Source organism: Corylus avellana, chromosome ca2 (genome assembly GCF_901000735.1).
Source record: "Corylus avellana chromosome ca2, CavTom2PMs-1.0".
Classification (NCBI taxonomy): Eukaryota; Viridiplantae; Streptophyta; class Magnoliopsida; order Fagales; family Betulaceae; genus Corylus; species Corylus avellana.
Genome location: NC_081542.1, coordinates 45,663,970 through 45,676,648, shown reverse-complemented (window position 1 = coordinate 45,676,648; position 12,679 = coordinate 45,663,970). Strand labels below are relative to the sequence as shown.

Sequence of the window (12,679 nt, the reverse complement as noted above, 5' to 3'; positions counted from 1 at the left end):
GATATCGGCCGAACCCATATCCATCCCTACTTTTACCCTTTCACTCAACCATGCATAAAGAAATAAGTCTATATTAATTACTCAAACTGTCAATATATCACATGCTAACCATTCGAAAAATATCAACTTAATAAATAAATAAATAATTTAATCTTTTTAAAACATTTTACCAATGAATTCTTCATGCAAATGTTTAATAGAGAATTTTTTTTTGAAAAGAAGTTGGACTAGATCGGAGTTTATGAATTCTTACATGTTATGAAAGCCATTTGAGAAAGAAGGAATATTTGAAATGAGAAAGGGGAAAAGGAGTTTTGATAAAATAACAAATTGTGGGTTGCACAACATATCAAATTAATGCAAGCATTGTCACCAAGTGCGGTGGCAAGATACATCAAAATTTCAGTGCATGCATGGAGTACAGAAAGCAAGGAATATGAAAATAAACCAATCATTTAGGCCTAAAGCTAGCCTTTTCTTGAAGGGATGATGGATCAAACTCCTTTTTTTTTTTTTTTTTTTTTTTGGGGTGGGGGGTAATACACACTTTCAATTCAGCACCTCAGGACCTCATATTGCTGTAAAGAGTTGCCAATATCACCAACCAAAAAAAAAAAAAGAAAAAAAAAAGGGTAAAAAATCTACTTAATCCTCTCAAACTATCACTCCAATAACAATCTATTCCTCAAACTATCAATTGCGACAATTTATTCTCAAACTACTAAAACATTAATGACAATGCACCCCCAATTTTAACAAAATAACGAAAATATTCTTACTAAAATAAAGATAAAAATACTAAAATTTAATTTTCTTTCAAAATTTTAAGGGTATTTTTGTCTTATTGAAAATTTTATAGGGATAATTTCGTCATTTTGTTAGCATTGAGGAATACATTGTCATTGTTTTGATAGTTTTGGAGGTAAATTGTGGTAATTGATAGTTTGATGGGTAAATTATTATTAGAGTAGTAGTTTGAAAGGGCTAAATAGATTTTACCCCAAAGAAAAGGAAAGTAGGCCTACGCAAGATTATATCAGGTCAAAGGATTTTGCTTGCACTAGAAAGAAAAAGGCAGGTCGTATAGAGCATTTGGTCTCTTACATTTATGCACAAATTAGGCGGTTTCCTAATAAAATAAGGGCCAAAACAATAATTGTAATAAAAGTTCTTTCCATTAAAAATTAAGGTCCCAATTATGGTAGTAAATATTCCTCCCTCGTGTATGAAAAGAAAAAGTTAGTAAATGTTCTAGGTCCCCAATTATTTAATACCCAAGATATTAAGATTTTAGAGAAAAAAAAAAAAAACAAAAAAAGGAATATAGAAAGTCGATTCAGAAGGACAGAGTATTCCTTCAAATTAGGTTGGAAGAACTTCCTTAAACTCATTCTATAAAAATGACATATGTCCATTTTTTTTAGGATAAAGTTTTCCTCCAAACTGGGTTGGAGAAATTTTCTTCAATCTAATCTATAAAAGTGACATGTGTCCCCTTTTTAATAATATGTAAGATGCGCGTGAGTTTTTTTAACAATTTATTCTAACTTTGTCCCTGTTATTAAAAAAAACATGTGCATCTCACATGTTAAGGGATACACTTTTATAGACTAAGTTGAAGGAAATCCCTCCAATCAAGTTTAGAGGAAAACTTTGTCCTTTTTTTTTTAATAACATGTGAGATGCATATTAGTTTTAATATTATTTATTCAAACTTTGTCTCTGCTATTAAAAAAATATGTGCATCTCACATATTCAAATAACACGTCACTTTTATAAATTAAATTAGAGAAAGTTCTTCCAACTCAATTTGAAAGAAAACTCTGTCCAATTCAAAATGTGTTCAATTTGATAGCATTTTTTTGCCCTTTTGAAAGCCTCAAATTCAATGTTCACATTCTTGAAAAGTCTCCAACGTCTATAAAATTCTTCTCAAACATCAATTTAAAAGTTGCATTCTTACAGATGAAAAGTCTCCAACATTACATCGTCCGGCCGGCATATTAGGCCTCAAAATCTAGAATGATATTTAATATATAAATATAAGAAAGTGTTTCACTTAAACTAATTATGGTCTTTTTAGTCTCAAAATCTATCAAGTCGTCTTAAGGGGTAATTCAATTAACTGTGGACCACGCCTTATGAAGCTGAGGTCACTAGTTCGAATTTTTTCTCCTCCTTCCTTTGCATGGACATGTCAAAAAAAAAAAAAATCCAATCGAGCTGCCCTGCTTTTATGGCTCCTCCTTACCAACCACGGATGAGAAGTTGAGAACTTCTATTGCAGTTAAGCCCTTCCTCTGTTTGGCCCTTCCATTTCCATTTCATATGCCCTTCAGGTCAAGATCATATATATATATATATTCTAGTCATAGTCAATCAAGAAATGATAATGATCAATAAATTTGATTCTTTAATTAATGCCTGAAGCCAAAAAAAAGAAAAAAGAAAAAGAAAAAAGAAAAAAAGAAAAAGTTGGCCTACAATGGAAGATTATGCAGGTCAAAGGATTTTGCTTGCACTAGAAAGAAAAAGGCAGGTCGTGTTGAGCATTTGGTCTCTTACTTTTATGCACAAATTAGGCATAATTGCAATAAAAGTTCTTTCCATTTAAAATTAAGGTTCCAATTATGGTAGTAAATATTCCGCCCTCCATTATCAAAAGAAAAAGTTAGTAAATTCTCTAGGTCCCCAATTATTTAATACCCAAGATATTAAGATTTCAGAAAAAAAGAAAAAAGAAAAGAAAAAAATAGAAAGTCAATTAGGAGGACAGAGTTTTCCGCCAAACTAGGTTGGAAGAACTGTCTTAAACTCATTCTATAAAAATGACATGTGTCCATTTTTTTTAATAACATGTGAGATGCATATGAGTTTTAATATTATGGGTAAAGTTTATTTAACCCCCTCAAACTACCACCCCAATGACAATCTACCCCCCAAATTATCAATTACAATAATTTACCCTCAAAACTACCAAAACAATGACAATGTATCCCTCAATGTTAACAAAATGACAAAATTACCCCTATAGAATTTTCAATAAAGCAAAAATATCCTTAAAAATTTGAATAAAAATTTAAATTTAGTATTTTTATTTTTATTTTTATTTTAGTAAGGGTAATTTCGTTATTTTTTTAAAAAAATTGGGAATACATTGTCATTGTTTTGATAGTTTATGGGGTAAATTGTCGCGATTGATAGTTTGGGGGGGTAGATTGTCATTGGAGTGGTAGTTTGATGGGATTAAATGAATTTCACCCTAATATTATCTATTCAAACTTTGTCCATGCTATTAAAAAAACATGTATATTTCACATGTTCAAATAACACGTATTATTTTTATAGATTGAGTTGCAGGAAGTTCATCTAGCCTAGTTTGGAGAAAAAGTCTATCTAATTCAAAATGTGTTCAATTTGATAGCATTTTTTTTCCCTTTTGAAAGCCTAAAATTCAATGTTCACATTCTTGAAAAGTCTCCAATGTCTATAAAATTCTTCTCAAACATCAATTTAAAAGTTGCATTCTTAAAGATGAAAAGTCTCCAACATTACATCGTCCGGCCGGCATATTAGGCCTCAAAATCTAGAATGATTTTAAATAAAATAAAAAATATTATTTATTTAATATTTAGATATAAAAAGGTGTCTCACTTAAACTAATTATCGTCTTCTTAGTCTCAAAATCTATCGAGCCGCCCTGCTTTTATGGCTCCTCCTTACCAACCATGGATGAGAACTTCTATTGCAGTTAAGCCCTTCCTCTGTTTGGCCCTTCCATTTGCTGATAAGCTTACTTGGTCACCTTCTCATTCAATTTAAAAATCATATATATATATATATATATATATATATCTTTTAGTCTCAAAATCTATTGAGCTGCCCTGCATGGCGCCTCCTTATCAACCATGGATGGCTTCTATGTCCACATAAGGGGAGAAAATTGGGAGAGGATGATTCGAACGAGTGATTTCCGCTTTATGAAACGTAGTCCCTCACCGATTAAGCTACTCCTTGAGATCAAAATCATATATATTCTACTCATTGTCAATCAAGAAATGATATGATCAATAAATTTGATTCTTTAATTAATGGCCACAACATTTAAATACGGCTTAAAACATTATTCAATCTAGTTATCAAGTAGACAAGGAATAATTATTCCTAATGAAAACAACCTTGTTGAAAACTGTTCTTATCTTTTGATGGATGTAAGACTTTGCGTATGAGATGGAACTTTTAAACAAGAGTTGTTTGACTAAAATCTCCATACATCACTAGAAACTGATAGAAAAATCAAAAATGAATTTATGGGTATGAAAACATGCCTTAAAAGATAATGCAAATGAAGACAAATGTCGGCTGTCCTATACTCTTGTCTTTTGGGGTCAAAAACATCAATTGGTGTTTTTTAAAATTGGTTTGCTAGACTTCAGATTCATACAAAATTAATTGTAGTTGGGAAAGGCTGCAGCCACAAGCATGGGGTGGGTGGGTCTGGGGTAACTATCTTTAGTGATGTTTTCAATTGTTGAAAGCAACAAATCACAGAACAATGACATTCAAACAGAAAGAGTTTGTAATTAGAAAAAAAAAAAAAAGAAGAAAAAAACAGAAAGAGTTTGTTTTTGGTGGGAGAAATCATAATAGTTTAATAAAACTTTATTTAATTCATCAACTTTTGTTATTTTTGCAATCATTCCCCAAATTTCAAAATCTCTTAATTTAATGTATCCAATTTTAATTTTAATTTTTTAATTTTTTTTTTTAAATTTGCAATGTCACCCCTCTAGTTAGGGTTTGGGGTTAAATCAAACATTAAATAAGTGAAATTACCCTTATACCCCTATAAAATTTATAAAATTACAAAATTACATTGATTTATAAAAATTGCACCGTGAGTCTAGTGACTCATGAATAACAAGGTGGGTCACCAGACAATTCCTGCCACTTTTTTTTTTTTTGAAAAATAAAAAAAATAAAAAAATTAGGAGTATTTTGAGAATTTCGGAACAATTTAGGGGGTGATTACTTGTTATGGGTAATTCTAGAAGGCAGTTTCTTTGTAGCATATGATGTGGAGTAATTCTATAAGTTCTTCTTATGTCCCTCTTGAGTTTTTTTAAGAATGATGTGGCTATTAAAATCATCATTTGATCAAAATTCAATAATGATCAATCACAAGCCCAATGATGATTTTAATAGTCACATCATTATTGGAAGGACACAAGAGGAATTTATAGCATTACTCTATAATGTGCGACTCCCAAGGCCAAGGTTAACTATCAGCAACAAAAGAATTGAGAAGGGCATTTTTGTCTTTTAACTAGTCTTGAGGGAACATTAACAATTTTTGGTAGTTTAGGGAAAACAGTGTCCTATTAAAAGCTTGAGAAAAACATTGTTTATTGAGTGGTAATTTGAGGAGAGTAGGTATATATGTAGAATTTCCTCCAAAAGAAAATTGCAAACTTGGGTACATGCACAACGCATAGAAAGCAATGAGCCCATTAATTAAATTATTGCACCAAATAATCACTGATACGAAAAGCCATCTCAAAAGGCAAGTACATATCAGATCTTAATATCATTGCCAAGGAATAAAATCCCTCATTGTGTCACGTCCTATGCCACTGCATGATGGCTTTTGGTGAAGATGCGTAGACAGACAGCTTCAAGGGATCGAGAAATGCCTGGTTGTAGGGAATTGGAATAAATGGGCCTCCTTTAAAAGTAGCTGTTTTGACTTGGCTCTCTATCAAAACTGCAACAAAAAAGACATATTACAAAGCATTACAACATTAAATAAATATGTTCAAAACTTCAAGTTTGGCTTCATCGCAACCAATTGACTAATGTTATTCAGAACAAGTAAACAATGGGAGCAGATAAACCAACTCTTATAGAATATATGTTCTTCTACCATTGGCATTATACAATTCATTTTGGCCTTCCACGTGCTTTTATAGTTTTATTGATACAATATTGTAATCCTTGGACTATCATCAAGGATTTTTCCTAGGTCAATCATGCAGAGGATTCAAAGCACATAATAGGTAAAGTATCCTTTTCAGTAACAAATACAATAGAAAGAATCCATTTTACATATATAATCCCCAACTTGATGACCCATCGGATAGCGAAAGAAAAAAAAATGCAGAAGCTTCGACGTCTTTTGAACGAAAAAAAAGAAGAGAAAGAACTCAAACTTTGACAAGGTTGAAATTGATTCTAGATTGAACTTGTCCTCCACATTACAGACTATAACTTAAATAATACAATAGTATAGATTTTAGGAGAACAATTACACTGTTTCAGAGTTGTTAAAAGATTGTGTTTTCTTGTACGTTTTGGTCGCTTTAGGAGTGTCTCCGCCGCACCTCATTTGGATGAAAGGTGCAGCCGAGCTCCTTGGCAAGTTCTCTCTAGGGATCCCCGGTCGCACTTTGTTCAGACGAGATGCACGACCGAGCTCCTTAGTAAGTTCTCCAGGGTTCCCGGCCGCAATCCCGTTCGGATGTGGGGTGCATCCGGGTATCTTGGGTCAGGATCCTGAGAGGCTCATTCGCACCTTGTCTGAACGGGAGTGCAAACGAGTGGTTTGGTCTTTCAACTCGAAGGGTCTGGTCACTTTCTGTTAGGACGGGTGTGACCGAGCCACCCTTTTACAATTTTTCTTTTTTTCCTCCCTCTTCCATAGGGGAAATTCTTTAGATTCCCCACCTCCACCTTCTGTTTTTCTGTTCAGTCTGTGAGGAGTCCCTCTCTGACAATAATTCAATTCAAGAAGCAACTTTGATTACTTCTAACCCTGCTATTCTTTTCTTTTGGATATTGATTGGAAAAATCAGAGACTATGATAAAACACTACCTTTGATAATTTTGTAAATACCCTCAACCATTCTAAAGACAAAACACTACATGGCTGCAAATTCAAAACTCTGTATACAAGCTTACAGCTCTTCAGACCTCACAAGCACAGGGAGATCATCTTTTAGAATACAATTTTTAGGCAATTTCCCATTTGATTATGAAGGAACTTTTTCTAACCAAAATCATATTGATGGAATATGGAATATACTTCGTTTAATGATTATTGTGTGCTTAAAAAAGAAAAAAGTATACACACTGCTAGAAGCAGAAGAAAGGGAAAAAAATACTATCTTCCCAAAATCATTGTAACAGTCATATCGTTTGAGGATACGATGTCAGGGCCATCTGTATAGGATTCTGTCTCTACAAAGCTGTCCCTCATCGAAGTAAAAGTAGGTTGTCTAGGCAATGGAAGACTTGCACTTTCACTCTCTAGCATTAACACAACATTTGACATAGTTGGTCTCTGAGCTGCAGAATCTTGGACACACAGCATCCCCACTTGAATGCATCTCAATGCTTCATCTCGAGAACACGCATCCCGAATAGAAGGATCAATGAGCTCGGTTGCTTTTTCTTGATTCCAAAGATGCCATACCTAATACCATTCCAAGAGACTATGTCACTACAACATCTAATCAATGATTAGAGGCTTAGTTTTTAATCCCACAGTAAACTGGAAGAACAGTAAATGTACTTACATATCCGATAAGGCTCAAGTGTTCAGATAAGCGAAAGCTAGTGTTCTTTTGGCCACTTACAATCTCGAGGAGTAACACCCCAAAACTATAGACATCTGATTTCACTGAGAATAAGCCTTCCATAGCATATTCAGGAGACATGTAGCCGCTACATTTGAGCAAGGATTGTGAAATCCAGATTAATAAGATGTAGACAAGAGATGAAAGGCAGACATATAGTGTACATGCATAGACATGGCATACTTACTAGGTGCCAACAACTCTGTTTGTATTGGCTTCATGTTGGTTTCCTCCAAATATCCTGGCCATGCCAAAGTCTGAAATCTTCGGGTTCATGTCTTCATCCAACAAAATGTTGCTCGCCTTTAGATCCCGATGAATTATTCGCAACCTCGAATCTCGATGGAGATAAAGGAGTCCTCTTGCAATCCCTTCAATAATAGTGACACGTTTCCTCCAATCTAGCAGTGACCGCTTGGTTTGGTCTGCATAAGTTCAATAGAAAACGGAAACAATTATAGAAAGAAACTTCTTGCTAGCACACTAGCAAACTGTAGATTGGGAAAAGGGAACATACTAAAAAGAAAGCCATCCAAGCTTTTGTTTGGCAGGTATTCATATAGCAGCATCTTTTCTTCCCCTTGAATGCAGCAGCCTAATAGTCTGACAAGATTTCTATGTTGTAGTTTGGCAATCAGTATAATCTCATTCTTAAATTCTTCCAAACCTTGAGTAGATCTTCTTGAAAGTCTCTTTACAGCTATTTCTTGTCCCCCTGGAAGCTTCCCCTGGTAATGGAAAAAAGTAGTAAAATCTTTAGGACATTTTCAACTTCCCTTCTTTGAACTTTAGAAGACAAGCTTAGGAAAAATATTCACCTTATAGACACGACCGAATCCGCCCTCCCCAAGCTTGTTTTCTTCAGAAAAGTTGTTTGTAGCAATGACCACACAACTGAAATTGAATAATGGTAATTCTGGTCTATTTCCTTGATCTCCTTCAATGGCAAGATCAACAATTGATCCTGAAAGATCTGCAGAAAACTCTCCACTTCTGCTCACTTCTAAAATTGGTATGTCATGGCTGTTCTTGCAACATGCAACTGAGGTGGGCAAAAAAAGAAAGAAGTGAGAAGTTAAAATCATGAATAATTACATTTTTCTTAAGCTTCCTTGAAAATTATTACTTTCATCAGCCTAACGGAAAAATTAAGGCATTACCTTTCAGTTTTGTTTTGAACCTCCATAGTAGGAATATGAATACACCTAGGAGGACAACTCCCGCTACAGCAATTATTATTACCACAGGGGTGGATAATTTGCTCTTGCCACCTATATATACGAAGAGACAAGAATGTCACGATATGCAAGATTGCATATATTGTCTGCTATTCTAGCATCTTCTACACAACCAAAGGGAATAAAAGAATTTCCATTACAGATTTGACCAAATGGAGATGTAATTTAGCAAATTATTTTTGCAATTATTTCAGTGACATCTTAGAAAAATTCCCATATTTAACGGTTCTGCTCTTTGAATAATTATGATAAACTTCCAAGTCAAGAACAATAACAATGACAATAGGATTGGAACTTACCTCCTAAGTCAGCATATGCAAGACGGATATGTATTGTATTCCCACCTGTTGGAAAATGCTGAACATCAATCAAGTCCCCATTCCATATCATGCACCCAATCCCATCAACATCTGCATATGCAGTACAAGAACAATTCTGCAGACACTTATCCTCACAACTCTCATTGAAACCCACCTGTGTCAAATCTGTAAAATCTGGCAACTTCATGCACTTCATATCAAAGAACCCGTCTTCTCCATCATTTCCCACTGTCATATTCCTCTGACACTGCAATTGAGTCCTCCTCACACACCCACCAGACCAATTCCCCATATTCCATTGATTTGGGTACCTTGGATCAAATCCTTTCATACAACTACATATAGGTGAATCCGACACAGTACAAACCCCAAAATCACCACACTTGTTATAGAGCTCGCATTCGTTAGCCGGCTGAGATTGCAATTCACCCCACTTCCCCTTATCTTCTTCCCAAATGAACTGCTCTTCATATCCATCCCAACTTATCCGAAACCTCAACTTATCCTCACTGTTGTGTGGGGTATAAGTAAAATAACTGCTTCCATTCATCGGATCAGAAAGTCCAAAACCATACATATAGTTTGCTGTCATATTTGGAACGCCTGAGAAAATTCTTCCATCCCATTGCCCGCTTCTCCACCGCCTATTCTCTCCCTCCCATATCACTATCTGTGGTGAGCCACGAGGATCAACCCCCATGGAGTAGCTTCCTGTTGAAGAATCATTAGCAGATTTCCAAGAAGTGAAAGCTCGCTTCTCACCTATTTGAGCATTCACTTCCACTCTCATCCCAGGCAAATATGTGTCTGTAGGATCATTGAAGCTCTGCCAATAGATCATCTGTTTGTCACTGCCAGAGAGGATGAGATTTCCGTCACTACCAAGGCTTGCTGTTGTGTTTTTTGATGGGATTGAAGCATTACTTGACCACACCGAATTGTTATTTCCATCGAAAACCATCAAATTACCGTCATCTCCAATCCTAAAGAAGCCGGATTTATCAGAGATTGGATTTTCTCTGTTTGCAACCCATATGACCGATCGGTCCGTAATGTTGTAATACAATATTCCAACGTATCGTAACGATGAATTTCCAGGGCTAAAGAATCCCAGCTCGAAGTTCTGACCGTCTGATATCACAGTTTGGCCGTCGCTAAAGGATTGGCCTTGTGTGATTGTATTGGCTGCACGGCAAAACAATGAAAGAAAGCAGCAAATGAAAAAGAACGAGAACAGAGGGATGCCCATCTTACAGTAGGTGAGGATTGTCGAGATTCACCTGCTGAAAGAGATTTTCAAGTAGTAATATTAATGGTGTCTGATATCAAAGAGATATCTTCATTAATGGCCGCCAGTATTTGCTATCGTGAATATATTTTGTGATCATCTGAGATGGAGAAGTTGGACTTGAGAAAGTCGCATTTGAAAAATATACATTGACCAGCTCTAGTTGGCGATCTACCGTAGTTTTATGCAGAAAATGCAAATTAGTGGAAGAATATCGGTTAGGTGACAGCCACAAAGTTTTCACATTTTCTATCCTACACGCCATTGACACGTTTCCAAAACACCTTCTTAATAATTAGGAATTTTCTTTTCTGCATTTTTTAAGTAGGTAATGGACATGATGTTAATTTACCCATTGGTAATTTGGCACCCACCAAAAGCCACTGGACCAGGCACCAGGAAAGTTTCATTTTTAAGCTTATATATATAATTGCTTGTCAAGACTAATCTTTTCTGCAATATGGAGCTTTTCAACTTAATTATGATTTACAACAGTGTGATGGTTACTTGTAGATTCCGGGTTGTTCTATTGCACTGCAACATGTTAATTCATGTGAAAGCCTTTTTCGGTCCAACTTGCTTGTCTGAACAGTTGAAAATCCGAACAAACTCTCACACTAGAAAGTCCTATTGAACAGGATCCTGTCCCTATTGCTAGATATCAATTATGTCGGTGAGATATTGAGCTCAAGTTTGGCTGATGGAGCATACTCACAATTTTTCCACAAAAAACATGTTAGGCACGTAATCCCTTCTTAGTAATATAGGAAGTCTGAGATTCATTGCTCACCTCAAAACCAACAAAATTGTAACATCTGTTTGACATTGAGAAAATGAAAAGAAAGACAGCATAAGATTTACCGTTTATAAAGATAATCATAATTGTTAAAGTCTCACATTACTTAATTACTAAGTAAAACTGTATTTTTATAAGAAATTATAAAAAAACCCAATTTGACTAGTTAAATTGGGATGATATGATAGATGTGATTATATATTTTCTCTAAGATTTTACAAAAATAGTAACAACTCCATTCAACTAAACTTGTTCTTTTGTTCTATATATACATAAGAACAAAGAAAAAACTAATAAATCAGTTGTATGGCAATTTTTATACCAAAAAATGGTTTATCATTCATTGATAAACAAATATTGTGAAGGCATATATATATATTGAAGTGAATATCCACGGCAAGCAATACGACACAACACAACACAACACAGCTGGGCTGCTCTGAGTCTGAACACCGAAGTTGACGGGTTCAGACCCCACCAGCCAACCCCATGTGAGTGTTGAAATAATGATGTTGTTTTTCTGAGTTCATTAAAGGAGACGTTGAATTCTCCACGTGAAACAAAACAGGCGTCAACTGATTGCGGAATTAACAAACCTAGAAAAACAGAGGTTAAACTCACCTAGAGGGAATGGACCCAACAAGGGAATCTCAGGGATCCCACTGTCATCGTGTTCCTCTAGAATATTCCTCAACTGGGTTGTTTTCTTCTCTTCAATTTCTTCGAAAGGCCGTGCACCGAAGAAGAAGGCTTAGCTGAACGCGTTAGAGTCCAAGAGAAGAAAGAAAATGGGTTTGGTTGGTTGGGGGATTCACACTACTCTTTCTTGGAAGCTCTTTTCTCCTTTAGGCTGTCAATTTCTTTGATTAATAATAGAAGAATTGTCAAAGTTGGTGTAAATGCATTCTCATCCAGCTCTTCATTTTTTAGGTTTAGCAAGCTAATTAAAATACTAAAATGCTCATTTTTTACTCTTCATTGGGCTCTTTATTTTGAGGAAAAATTTGCGTAAACGGTGCTTTCCACCAAGTAGGGAGTACTGTTTAAATAAAGAGTAACTTTAGAAAGCAAGATGAGAATGATCTAAGCCATTGAGGGTTCTAGTGATGGAAAACGGCAACATAAAACTAATTAAGTTGCTTCCTACTACCTCTTTTACTAGTATTAAAACATGATGAAGATTAAATTTGATATCAAGTTCAAGGGAGGCACACGTGTGGGTTGGCTACTGTTTTCAACTTTACGTGGTGGAATTGAGATGCCAATGGATTGGGCAATACAACAGTGAAAGTTTTAAAACGACTCCAAATAACACCTACTCACACGTCTAGAAGTTTTACAGAAAATATCCAGAAAATAGATCTAACTTAGCAGTTAAAAGATCAACCAAACACTGATATGAA

The 12,679-nt window shown here is 35.0% G+C and overlaps 1 protein-coding gene across 1 annotated transcript; it reads right to left on the bottom strand.

Annotated features, from left to right (window-relative positions):
- Nucleotides 1-7,142: 7,142 nt before the first annotated feature.
- Nucleotides 7,143-10,736, bottom strand: LOC132170279 (G-type lectin S-receptor-like serine/threonine-protein kinase B120). Its single transcript, XM_059581196.1, has 7 exons — nucleotides 9,172-10,736; nucleotides 8,795-8,905; nucleotides 8,453-8,676; nucleotides 8,152-8,362; nucleotides 7,822-8,059; nucleotides 7,575-7,722; nucleotides 7,143-7,471 (listed from the first exon to the last, which is right to left on the bottom strand). Exons 1-7 carry the CDS (start codon nucleotides 10,439-10,441, stop codon nucleotides 7,160-7,162), a joined length of 2,514 nt encoding a protein of 837 aa, XP_059437179.1. The 5' UTR covers nucleotides 10,442-10,736; the 3' UTR covers nucleotides 7,143-7,159.
- Nucleotides 10,737-12,679: the final 1,943 nt, after the last annotated feature.